We start from the raw sequence: 14,226 nt of genomic DNA, 5'->3' as shown, positions 1-14,226 counted from the left end.
TTTTAATAATTATTATTCAACGAAAATCCTCATTGAATGCTGAAAATCACTACGAAGACTTCAGTTACTGCAAATATTGGCAACAGGGTTACAGCTAGATAGAAATTCGATAAGATCTTTTATCCAAAAATTATTGGCCAGTCCGGAAATCGAACCTCCCGATACTCATATTTTTTATATCTTCCTCAAAATTCTTTACAATTATAATTGATTTACACTATTTTCACGCATGCATGTTTTTCATGTTGCTTTTCATGCAGTAAAACATTGAAACCCAATTGACTGATAGCTTAACTCACCTGGATGACTCTCATTGGTAGGCCTGTTTCTTTGGCGAGCTGTTCCCTGATATGCCTTGTTGGTTTCGGTGTTTGCGAGAAAGCAGTTTTCAGTATTTCCAGTTGTTTAGCTTTTATCGTTGTCCGAGGACCTCTTCGTTTCGAGCCAGAGTTACCGTCATCTGGTGATTTGTTTTCTGTTTGTGAATCCCTCGTCTCTGGATCGCCATCCAAAGAACCTGAAACCGATTAATATACCACAAAATAAGTTTCAACTTATTCACATGGTCAAATAGTGTACGCAAGGAATCTTGAGAGACGGACAGTATACATAATAAACATAAACAGTTACTCTTCTCCTTCAAATTATGATCATTCTCTGATTCATCCAGCTCTTCTGAGTTTTCCACAAATTCAAGAGTTGATGGGTTATCAAGTATTAGTTCTCTCTCGTGTTTATCTTTGAGTATGTCGCCACGTAAGCACTGCAAACATTGCACTAGATGAATTGAGATTTATGTGGAACGTGGAACCACAATGCTTATGTGATGGTCTGTGCTCAAAGAGAGCGGTCAGCGGTCAGCGGTCAAAGCGGTCTTGGGAGGATGTATATTATATTTATACCCTTCTAAGGGTACAGAAGCTGAGCGCTTTAAGACCGCTGGAACTCAAAATTTCTGACCGCTCTCTGTGTGAATAAATATGAATAACAAAGTAAACATTACACATAGGTGATCAAGATGATATCTTGTGATTATTAATCTCTTACTATAAGGCATATTTCTTAGACTTTTCATGGATTATAGAAGGTGAATATTAATAATAAGAGTTGCAATATGTGCAATATTGTAATGAGAGTAAGCAAAGCAAATAAGTCGTACAAATCCAAAATGAATAATGTATTTGCAATAATAAATCATGTATTGAAAAAGAGATTCATGTGCTTACATGAAACTGCGAAGTTAAAACTAATGAGATACTTAGTAAGGATTACCATGGAAATCCTCCTAATTACTCGACCGAGAAGATATTATATTGTTATGTTTGAGAGCAAAATACTACGAGACTAACCTAAATTCAGAGATATCTTTAATATTGACTGTGACTGTTCAAGTTTTATATGCTTGTATAAATGAAATTACAAACATGGGACGAGGAAAGAAAGTAGTGTTAGGCCTCTAGAGAATATAGAGAATATTTATTTCGATTGTCATGTAAAAATATAAAGAATATTTATTTTTCATAGAGAATATTTATTTCGATTGTCATGTAAAAATCTAAACATCTAGGTTCCTTGTTCAACAAACCAAGATCATACAATTATTAAGATCAAACCAATTATTCATACTTCTGTAACACTAAGGTAAACAGTTGCAAATTGCACAATAATTACAATCGTTCCATCTATATTCTATTTAACCAGCAATTGGTCTCCTCAGTTATGGTTCATTTATTTAGCCATTCGGCATTTAAGTAGTTACTGTGTCTTATGGGATTGATCTGTTCAGAACATGGGAAGTTCTGAAGAATTCAAATTTATGAATGGATAACATTTTTCAAAAACGTATCTCTTCAGGGCTACTTGATTTGTTAGTTGGAAAATAATACCACAGTACGCTTTTAAAAACTTATGATAAATAATATGCCCTCAGCCCTGCCTATCTAACTACCTTCTTTCACTCCCCTATCACAGACCCTTCCCTTTCAGTTATACCTTACCTGCCTATTACATGGGAAACCATAGTTGGCAAGGTATTTTCTCCCTCTTTCATCCAGCACACATCATTTTAGCAATATTGTCTTTCAATGTGTTAATATCATTGTTACTGTTATTGTTATTGTTTTGTTGTATATTGCCTTTTCTCATTGTATTTTTGTGTGTTGTGAATAAATTGAATTGAATAGTTTATTTCAAAAACTTGAAAATGGATTAGAAATCTGAAACTAGTAATTTGTGTATTTCATATTGATAAGTTTTTAAAAGGGTACTACTATACTATTTTTCAACTGAAATTTCGACAAAACTGAAATTCGCAGATAAAAGTCTTTTTTTGGATATTTAAATAATTTTATTATCTCTCTGGTCTGACATGAACCGGTAAGACTCCGAAACTAATAAATAAGAACGATGAGCGATGTATTCTCTAGGTAAATTATTTATGCAGGAATCAAATACTGGAGAATGCTTGTCAAAACCATAAATTCTGTTTAGCGCTCACGTGAAAACATCAGATAAATGTCTTGTCATCAATAATTGTGTTTGGACGTCTGACATGACTGTTATTGTACTGATTACGTACATGGGACTTTAATCACGACAGTGGGCAATGCACATTAAGTGGTACATAAAAAAGGCGGACATCATTCATGAGTTAATCATTCAATGCAATCCTATCGACTTGACTTTGTCTGGTAACAAAATCTCGAATCGCCAAACCAGTAGCCCTGATAATACCTGGAGATGGATTCTGAGTTATTAATCTCCAGTAATTTTTAATACCAGCGACCAACAACAACAGATACAAGTTCAGCAACAGCCACAAATTACAACCAAATATTATAAATTCTCACACAGAACAGAATCCCAGAGTCTCAGATCGTGTTAGTCTACGACTCACGTAGTACACTCAACCCAAGCAGCCAACAGAGTTGATAAATAATGTTTGGAACCTCCTTCTTTATGTTGGTGAGTTCTTTTATTTCATTGAGCCTAATCTGCAGCATAGAGTTCTCGTAGTAACATGCTCTCAGAATCTTCAACTCAAGCTTATTGATTTAGTAGCTGAGCTAAACTGGATCATGGTTTGGTAACTTCTGCTGGAGAGGGAATTGGAAAAACTCTTATAGATGGATGTTGAAAGAGATAGCAATTTTTTATAGTTATCGAGTCATCTGAGTCCAATCTATCTAACAGTCGTTCATCTTTCTCCTCTATTTGTAGAAGTATTACCAGTTATCCTCAATATTATGAAGAGATACAGTTAGCATCAACCCTGGGTGATCCAGTCAAACCTTACGTATGTTGTGAGATTTCATTATTATTTTCGGAAGACTACCCTTGAAAAACATATTTTTAAGAATTATTAGCGACAGAATATTTTAAGAAATACTTATGTCTGGAAAAAATAATACTGTATTATGATCTGAAGTCGCATGGTATAATCAGCATTAGTTGATGGTAGGAGGATGGGAAGATGTTTAAGAGTGTGGATTTCAAGATGTTTTAATTCTCGGATGGTTTTAGTACGGTATTGAGTAGGAGATGAAGGAGCGATTTAATAACGCATTGAATGAATAATCTTCATCCATTTTGATAGAGACCTGCTAAGCAACGCAATTTCAAGGTGTGGGAGGATATTCTATTGAAAATTCGAAATGGAATATGAATATCTACAGCATCTACTTCACAAGAGTTCAGAAAGTACAATAAATTTGTGTTCACAGAGTACACGAAACAGTTGATATAATATTGGCTGGATTGCAGGATTTTTCATATCAAATACCTTTGAATACAACCTGACATGTTCAGAAACTTTATTGGTAATTTTTATAAAATGTTATTTACAAGAGTTTGGACCGACAAAGTCATTAAAAATCTACAACAATGATGTGAAGACGAATACAACGGTACAACGAATGCTTGGATTGAAGAAAAAAAGTAAAACTTATTCTCCGCAAATTGATCTAATCCGATTCTATGCAATATTGATTGGAATATTGACTAATAAGAGCTACTATTGAGGGTTGTGTTGAATCCTCGTTGTTCAAGGTTGGATACTTTACTCCTAAATTTCTACCCTCATGTGACCCAAATTTCACGAAAATGAATGAGAAGTTAAGAAGAATGTATCAAAAATCAATTCTGATCATGTCATCAACTAGATTATACAATTATATCAAGCATTAATTTGTATCAATTAATCTCCCATCAGTTGCTTTTTCCAACACATATTATAATTATTGGATACCCTATACCTTAAGCAGCATCCCTAACCCAAGTAACTCCTCTTGGGGGAGAGAAGTTAGGTTCAACAATTTAAACCACTTACAAGACTGAATACCTAAAATAAATTTCATGATTATAGTTTTGAATATCAATGGGTTGATATAAAAGCCAAAAACCAACAAATGAACAAATTCAAAATATTATTGAAAATCTTTAAAACTTTTGAGCCTGAATTCTCTATATTTTTGAGATGATCAAGTGCAGCTGAAAGTTATAATTGATTTGTGTCACAATATGCTTTGATGGGTGTCCTTCGATATTGTTTTGCAACCCCAATTTTGATTACTAAACTCCAATTATTAATTCTTCTCTATGTGAGGCTACGTCCTAGATACTAGATACAGGTTAAGCCACAGATACAACTCTATAATGATGAATATCATGAGTTGATTTACAGATGAAACTATAGGAATACTGATTGCCGAGCCTACCTTGGTCTTCACTGTCGTCCTGTGCGGTTTTCGCATCGGAGGTGGGTGGATGACCCAGAGGATCAGATAATGAGTTGTTGTTGGCTTCTGGTGTGGCAGGAAGGAGCTGACCATGGTGCAGATGATGGTGCTTCAGGATGCCACCACTCGTCTCGTCGTCATCATCCTCTTCGGAGCCTGAGTACGGTAAGCTATCACCTGTCAACAAAAATATAACCAATCCTTGAGGAATTGTCTATTTGAATCGAGAAATTCGTTATCTAAAGGTTAACCAATCATTATGAAATTGTCTATTTGAATCGAGAAATTCGTTATCTAAAGGTTAACCAATCATTATGAAATTGTCTATTTGAATCGAGAAATTCGTTATCTAAAGGTTAACCAATCATTATGAAATTGTCTATTTGAATAGAGAAATTCGTTATCTAAAGGTTAACCAATCATTATGAAATTGTCTATTTAAATAGAGAAATTCGTTATCTAAAGGTTAACCAATCATTATGAAATTGTTTATTTGAATCGAGAAATTCGTTATCTAAAGGTTAACCAATCATTATGAAATTGTCTATTTAAATAGAGAAATTCGTTATCTAAAGGTTAACCAATCATTATGAAATTGTTTATTTGAATCGAGAAATTCGTTATCTAAAGGTTCACCAATCATTATGAAATTGTCTATTTGAATAGAGAAATTCGTTATCGAAAGGTTAACCAATCATTATGAAATTGTCTATTTGAATCGAGAAATTCGTTATCTAAAGGTTAACCAATCATTATGAAATTGTCTATTTGAATCGAGAAATTCGTTATCTAAAGGTTAACCAATCATTATGAAATTGTCTATTTGAATAGAGAAATTCGTTATCTAAAGGTTAACCAATCATTATGAAATTGTCTATTTAAATAGAGAAATTCGTTATCTAAAGGTTAACCAATCATTATGAAATTGTCTATTTGAATAGAGAAATTCGTTATCTAAAGGTTAACCAATCATTATGAAATTGTCTATTTGAATCGAGAAATTCGTTAACTGAAAGTCAACCAAGCTTTTAAAAGTTATTTTCCAGATCAATAAATCGTTATCCAAAACCTTTTACAAGTTACGTCTGCTACAATAGTTCATGCTGCAAGAATTTAAAGCTACAAGTCCATTCATTATACGATTAGTTTAAGAAAAAGAAACCAATATAAATATATACTTTAGAGTTATTTGCCTGCATTTCTAGTGATGGCTGTATCATATAATCTTGAATGGATTATGATGAATAATATTAGCCCATATGTATTAGCCCAGTCAACGAAGTGTTATAGAGGGAAAAGTTTGGAAGACAATTTTTGACCCCGCAGTTCTGTTCAGGGTAGTGAGGAGGTAAACATACCAAAGTCCCCACCCCTACCCCCTGTGCTAAGAGGACTTAACTATTCTATAAGAAATTAAAGCGTACATAATTTCCTACAATATTGATCTAACAACTTTTTTCAATATCTCTTTTACTTTTCAAGATATCCACTCTAAAAGATGTGACATTTTTGAAAAAATACATTTTTCTTCGATTTTTTCATATTTTTGCTCTTATAACTTTTTTAATATCCATGGGAAAAATCCATGCTGCTCATGAGCTTTTAGAGCATCAAATTCTCTTCAATTTGATGTATAATTTCACAAGTTTACGCTCACCGTAATGAATGCTACCATAGATTTGTAGAGCTTTGTTTTCTCTTCAATTTGATGTATTATTTCACTACTTAATGTTTCCTTCTATTGTTATAGCAGATTCTAGGTGGGGAGTGAAATTTTAATTTCGTAACAATTGATCACTTGACAATTAAATTTAAGTCTGGAACATCTGGAACACAATTTTTGACTTGGTAGCTGAATGAAGACTAGTTGGGAGGTGAACATAGCAAAAATACGCATCTCTAGTCCGTCTATTGAAGGTGTGGAACTGCTAAGTTGACACTTGTTGCAGAGTTTAAAATTTCACTCCCCACCTAGAATCTGCTATAAGATCTCACACTCAACACTGAAGCTGCTGCAAAAGTCGTTGGGATGTGCGTAAACTTGTGAAATTATACATCAAATTGAAGAGAATTTGATGCTCTAAAAGCTTATGATCAGCATGGATTTTTCCCATCGATATTAAAAAAGTTAAAAGAGCAAAAATATCAAAAAATCAAAGAAGAATGTGTTTTTTCAAAAATGTCACATCTTTTAGAGCGGATATCTTGAAAAGTAAAAGATATATTGAGAAGTTGTTAGATCAATATTGTAGGAAATTATGTATGCTTTAATTTCTTATAGAATAGTTAAGTCATGTCTGTAAAATGCATATTTTTGAGTAATATGCGAGAAACCAAAAAATGGTACCTTTGAACCACCCCCACCCTCTTAGCACAGGGGGTAGGGGTGGGGACTCTTGATATGTTTACCTCCTCACTACCACAAACAGAACTGCGGGGTCAAAAATTGTCTTCCAAACTTTTCCCTCTATACCCTTTTTTGAGCATTCATTGCCTGGACTATATCCTATCAGCTTCCTTTCTTAAAACTAATCGTGAGTACCGCGTTTGCAATCGCATAACAAGCTTAAAACTTGCAGGAGCAGTCGACCAATCGAAGAGCATCACTAATACTGGTGAATCATATCGCATTTCGGCAGCATAATATTGTGTCAGGGTGATGAAGTTGTACTGCCAAGTGTAAAATAGATTAGTGTATTTGTGTTGTGCGTGTCGCTAGTTGATTGGTTAACGGTGGTCGACAATGTTTGATAACTACTCAGCTGGCGGAGAGCCACTCGAGATCCTGCTAGAATGCGTTTCTCAATTGCCAGTACCAATATTTGTCCAAGGCCTTTGATCAAGATGCCGCGCCACTATAATCCCCCTTCTCGCTTTACATATCTGGAACCCTGCGATGTGTCAAGTGTTTTTCTCTGTCTCTCTTTCGGGCCACCTAAACTCAATGCTTTTATGTTAGTGGGGTCGTAGGTTTGACCATTTTATTGTCGTTACTGTTAGCGAAGCGTTTGAACATCTTCCTCGCAATCATCACCAAACCTCCCCTCCCTCCAGCTATAGTAGAGTTCAATGAATAACTCGGATAATATGCTCCTCTCGGCTCCAGTATGTTTTTTGTGAGTTCCGAAAAGCTCTGCATACAAATTTATGACTTCCCCACAGTCTGCTAAGGAACTGGGATATATGATATAGTATTCAAGGGTATAAGACGGAACCTTTTCAGAACAATTAAATAGAGAACTTGATAGAATATACCGTAAATAAGAGAATTAATAATACAAAATAAAACATTCATATATATTGGTAAGGTATGAAAGGATAAAAAATGAACCGGCAACTTATGTACATTAAAGTCATGTGAAACCCCAGTATGTTTTTACTATATAATTCCGCGAACGCGTATGCATATCCAATATGTAAATATTATGTATTCCGCGTATGTAATATCAAAAATTATACTAGATGAAAATCTCTTAAATTTTTTTTTATATTGTACCAGTATGCAATTTGTATGAATGTTGGTATGTGGTGCTTATTTGAATAAGCTACACTGATTGATAAAATCACTTTTCTACCTCTTTAAATCGTTAATGAATCTCTACCAACCATTTAAATCTTGATGCGCATCCATTTATAACATTATCACCTGATAAAATAGTTATTGTGACTGTTTAAAATGTGTGATACCCGGTAATGATCATCTTGATATGAGGCTGGTGACATTATCGTTGATCTTGATAGTGCGACGCTGATAATTGTGAGCCGGTCGGTTTTTGGCGTGAAGTTAGGACTCGGGTTTATGCGTTTGGGGCGCGGTGCTTACGACCGAGGTCTTATTTTACCTTTCTGGCCGTGACAAGGGGAGTGGTGAGGGATCCCCTGTGGCGAGGAGTAAACGGAGTGCTGTTGAAGAGATGTGCACACGGCAGGGGGCCCTGGTCGACTGCAGGCATCCCTGCCCGGGTCCCGGGAATAAACACTCCAACGGCGTCGGCCTCACAAAGAGGCCACCGCTGCCCCGTCGCACCCGCAACAGTAATCTACAAGTAAACGATATTTCTAACCTGGCTCTCCAATGTGTAGAAAAACAACTGTCGGGATAGAATCCGGCAAAAAATTATTACACAGAAAAAACGTGCTGTTTCCGTGATGGACAACACGTAACTGGTCATTATATGGTCCGTCTTGAAACCAGCGATCGCAACATAGAAATTTCTGATTCGGCTTCCTATAACAACTCTATCAGTCGACACTTTCAATTATCTTCCAGGTGTTTCTGCCTAGAGCTTCTACCACGGATCATTGGAAGAACCCGGGAATTATTACAGTCAATACGTTTTCAAGTGTATTCAAATATGTACTTATTGTAATTTGAAACTCGTAATTGGAAAAGCAGTCTCGGATTGTTTTTGTTCCTATTAAGATGATTTGATTGGTGATGAGTCAAATTTCTAAATAGAAACAAGAACCAAAGATAATAGGTTTTCATCTGGCGAGACATGTGACCTATTTGCTGGTCAGTTTTTCCTGAGAGAGAAACTTGAAGGCACAACTGTTTAAACTATTGTTTGGTTGAATCTTGAAGCTACTGATTTTTCATATCATAATCAGTACATATTTCACGGGAAGGGTAGACTCATTCCTTATTAGAAAAGCTCTATCCAGTTCAGTTAACTAAATATTTTCAGTTACAATATTTCAAGCATGAATCATGATCTTAAACCTATCTGCCGGTCAATTTTTCCTGGATTTGAAAGTGAAACTTGTAGGAACAGCTGTTCAAACTACTGTTTGGTTGAAGCTTACCTACCCAAATCACTATCACATTAAGTTACTCCCTTCCATCGATACTCAACTATTAAGCATGACTAGTAGAACGCCGACTACACCAAATTGCATATAATTTTGTTCGAGATTATAGTTTTCAACGGATGATTATTATCTCCTCCACAGTGGGACGTTGAAAAGGCTCCTAAGCTGATAGCCGTTGTGAAATTTCGTCCCTCTCCAGACATGATAGAAGCCCAATTCATCGTCTCAATCTTGGAACGTGATTTTGGATCGATGTGAAACTCGCAGACGGATCAAAGTGCTCTAAATACATAGTCCACTTATCCGATAATTTTTCAAGAAACATAATGGGAGTCCTCGATTCAGAGATGTAAAAAACGAACAGAACATCATAGTTTGCTAGACATAAGTTGATCATTGCAAATATATGTAGAAATTCGAATATAAATACACGAATACATTGTTGAACGTTTTCTTTATTAACTATCAATAATATTAATCATGTATTATGTCTTGTCAATTTGTAGAAATTCGAATATAAAAACATGAATGCATTGTTGAACGTTTTCTTTATTAACTATCAATAATATTAATCATGTATTATGTCTTGTCAATTATTTATTCTCTATATTAACAGTTGAGAATCATAAAGATATTCCTGAAAAACATATATTTCACATCTAATTATTATACTTCACAGTCATTCTGAAATAGCTTCTTCTGTATGGTTGACCTTATAGTGGTTGAAGAAACATGTTCTAGTAATTTTTGGCAAGGAAAATGAAGGATTGAACATCAATGAAAGTCAGTAAAGGCGAAAGAAGTTGAAGAGATATTTGAAATGTGACAAATTCTATTGTACATACAAAATTCGAACAGCTTGGACATCTATTCACGGAAAACAATAACAATGTAGAAAATACACGAGCTCGGCTGATAGCTTATCATACTATAAATGAATTCATAAAAAGTTGAGGGAATCATCGCTCATTTAATCATTGTTTTTAGATAGTGAATATACTTTTCCCCTCTCCTAAATGTTGTTTATTTTATAAAACCAAAAGAATATGGAAGTTCACCCACTTGAAAGTAAGAGAATATTATTTTCCAGTAACAATATGTTATTCATATTTTTCAGAATTCACCGCTACACTCAAGTAGCAATGTAATAAGAATAATTTTATTATTGTTGTAGAAATAATATAACATTCCACAATTTTTGAACAGTCTTTCAGCTATTACAATATTGACCATCGTTATTCTCTTTCGAGTTGAATAAAAAGCCCTCTCCTACATGCGCACTCGTTTGACACCACTTTGTTTTATGAACTATAGCAAGGCTCGACTCTAAGGATGGTATAATGTAGTTTGTTGAGCCTAAAAGTGAAGGGCGCAGGCGCAGGCTTGTAATGACGAGACCCCGTTGAGAGCAATTAGTGGATCCACTGCTGTGATCTCCCATCTCCTTCTACTTTTATGAGAACCACATAAAAAAGTAGCTGATAAAAATTCACAAGATCCTTAAATTGTTAACAAGATCATTAGCAGGTTGCTACGCATAAAATTAAAATAAAGCATCGCTTGACTTTGGACATCTATGTGAGCCAACTCGCACGAAAGCTTTGTCGCCAACGTAACATTATATTAGTTCTGCTGATTTATTCGTGAATCTTGGTTTCCATTTCCTCTTCTCATTGATCAGCAGTGATACTGGATCCTGCAGTCATTCACGACAGAAACGCTATGATATATTGAGTTTTTCATTTGGAGTAGCTTGTGAAATCAATAGTAAAACATGGATCATGGAGTAACAATAGTAGAAAAAGAGATGAGAAAGACTGAATCATTTATCAGACTACCCCACGATAATGTTATTACAAAGAATACAAGTTGCAAATTTCGAGTATTCGGATAAATTTTGATAATTTAGTTAACTCGCAACAATGTCCAATATCAGGAAATAAGTGTTAAATTATGGTTTTTCCTTTACAAACGTGCAGTCTCTCAACTCTTGAGGCACGCTCTCAATGTTTTCCAACGTTGATTGATCCCTCAACGTCATCTTGTTTTTCCAGTTAGATATGTTTATCTATAGTTTTATTCAGGTTATTTAGTTAAATTGGCACGCGAAACTCAGGTAATACTACAATAAAACTCACACAAACCTTAATTGAAGGTGGTGAATTCAAGTGGAGATAATGAGCGATTCAGAACTTTTCAGGGACAATCCAAATGTTTAAATGTCAAGAGAGCGTCCAAAAGTTGATTGGAGGATGTTGAGATTGATCTGAAGATCTAGCTGACAGAATTAAGACGTTAGACTATCGATGAAGACGGATTAAAAAGCTGTTTAGAAAAGGTCATGGTCCTGAATGAACTGTAAGTGAGGAGTGTAGGAGTACGTCAGTGGGTATAGGTGTAAGTGAGTATAAGTACAAACGTAAACGATAATGAAATACTACATTATCTTTGCCACTACATAGAGAGCTAGAGAGGTGAACTTATTTCCTTCCCTTTTGCGCACGAGTCGTACAATAAACGTTTACAGGCAACATCACATCAAAATAACAACATTTTGTCCTGATATAACGTTTGCAGCAAACACGTCCAATAATTGGCGATTATGTCTTGGTATGAAACAGCGCACTGGATACATATAAGACAACTAGCGCCAGGTTTTTTCTGCGGAGTGCGACCGTTTATGGATTGTATCGAAAGTGCAATTATCGGTTTATTGGCGATTATGCGGGGAGTAGTTTTTTGAGATGCCGGTAATTTGAGGGTCGACCGACAAAGTAAGCCAGTTGGGTCGTCGTATTGAAGGTCCACGGTTACGGTAGGCTAATGAACGAACCGCATTTCGTCTGCAGGGGAATTACATATAGACACCAGACAACAAACTAACACCAGTTGAGAGGTGAATGCACGCCTGGCTCCACTACTAATCGATCCAATCGCCTCTTTATGGCTGGACGGGTTTTGCCTGAGCCAGGGTCCCAGCTCCCAGCTCCCAGTACTCACTCACCAGCCATCAGCCATCAGCCAGGTGCTTGCCTGCAGCTTCTGCTGTTGCTGCCTGTCACTATAATGGGTGCCCATCCCTCAGATATCGCCAAAATAGTATCGTATCGCAGATGACAATTTTACATTTTTCACGACGATATAACTTAATTTGACAATGGTTGGGAAATTCTTCCTGAAGGGTTCAGGGAAGTTCTCTTGTCTGTTTTAGATAGAGTTGAGATTGAGTTGTTAATAATCATTAACAGTCAGAAAAAAATTTCTATTGACTATTGACAGCTCGATCTCACTCCTGTACGAAACACTCCAATTCTGTCTTCACATACTGGTGAACGGATGTACCTTCAATTTCGAGGAGTTTCAGAAGATAAATGATGACTGTCAATAGATAAATCATCGGAGTCTACCATAGTACATTGGTAATTTTTCTAGATACCATCAAATTCCAACTAGTCATCCAATTAAACAAGAGTGGATAAACAAAGCATAAAATTATAGTTTATTCATTCAAAATATACAAAATATTAAAAGTTAAGTTTTAAAGCGAACAAGGTAGTACTCACAAGAACTATAATACAGGACTTCGTCAATATATGAACTCATTCCACCTTGATATCCAACTCAATATCCTTGATATCGTTAGTAGTTATTGGATGGGATGAAGGATTAGAACTGTTTTTTACAATCCAGCAGCTATATGGAATAATACTAATTATGAAAAGGGAATCATGAAAATTACGAATGAGAATGTTTTCAATTGTAGACTCCAATCAAATTATGAGTGTAAATGCAAGTGAGTTATAGTTCAATTTTTATTATGAGTAGTTATGAGTACCATTTTCTCTGAATACCAGTTTGGGAGATGTTCAAATCCAGTCCACATTTTATTCATTCAATATATAATTATGTAAACGTGAAACATTACATCATTTAGATAGTCAAATAGGAGAGATGACTTGATGTTGTTCACATCAATAGATGTATTACACATTTTTGGAATTACACTAACGTTTTATCATGATAGATCATTGTAATAATCACAATTTACAACTGGGAATTGTGGAAAACCATTTCAAAGTAACCTAAATCTTCCAAGTACAGATCCTGCCTGCGTTTGCCCACTTGAACATAGCCGTTGAACATAACAATATTTCTTACACTTCCTGTTTTCGTGCGACCCAAATAATTTTCGGGAGCGATGTTTTGAAAGCACCTGTACAAATATTGCCGGCGTATCCATTTTGACTCGGGGGTGAAGTTTATCGTTGCGAATCTATTATTGTATGCCTCGATGGAGATATCGGATGGATGACTAGAGCAAGCAAATAATCGTGGGGATAAGCCATGGAGAGATCGCAGCTTATTATTTTCGTAGTATTGTTGTGAGGCGGAGAGGCGAGTGAGTATTGTGTATTGTATATTGTGTATTGTGGTTTCGGTTTTTGTGTTTGTGAGAGGAGAGGGAGGAAGGAAAAGGAAGGGTGCCTGCCACCCAGAAAGCATTGCACGTCAGCGCGCTAATGCGATGTGACACCTCGGCTCACGTCTAAAGGTAGACTGACAGTGTCAAACGCTATCTGTATACGCTTTGAAACCATCTCCCTCCTCCGTAGTATTTTTCACCCCTACCCTCTTGTAGCACTACAATGGGGTTACTATCCATACTAGGCTGCCTGAT

At 35.6% G+C, this 14,226-nt stretch overlaps 1 protein-coding gene across 1 annotated transcript in view; it reads right to left on the bottom strand.

Annotated features, from left to right (window-relative positions):
- The window catches only part of LOC111045340 (LIM/homeobox protein Lhx5), a 91,314-nt gene that overhangs the window by 18,744 nt on the left and 58,344 nt on the right, over nt 1–14,226 (bottom strand). The window contains exons 4-5 of the mRNA XM_022330730.2: nt 4,716–4,913; nt 300–517 (exon numbers count right to left, since the gene is read on the bottom strand). Of these exons, the coding sequence (XP_022186422.2) occupies nt 300–517; nt 4,716–4,913 (416 nt within the window). The remainder of the gene's footprint in view (nt 1–299; nt 518–4,715; nt 4,914–14,226) is intronic.

This window comes from Nilaparvata lugens, chromosome X, assembly GCF_014356525.2.
Source record: "Nilaparvata lugens isolate BPH chromosome X, ASM1435652v1, whole genome shotgun sequence".
Lineage (NCBI taxonomy): Eukaryota > Metazoa > Arthropoda > Insecta > Hemiptera > Delphacidae > Nilaparvata > Nilaparvata lugens.
Note: the sequence above shows the minus strand (reverse complement) of the source record. Positions and strands in the feature narration are given on the sequence as shown.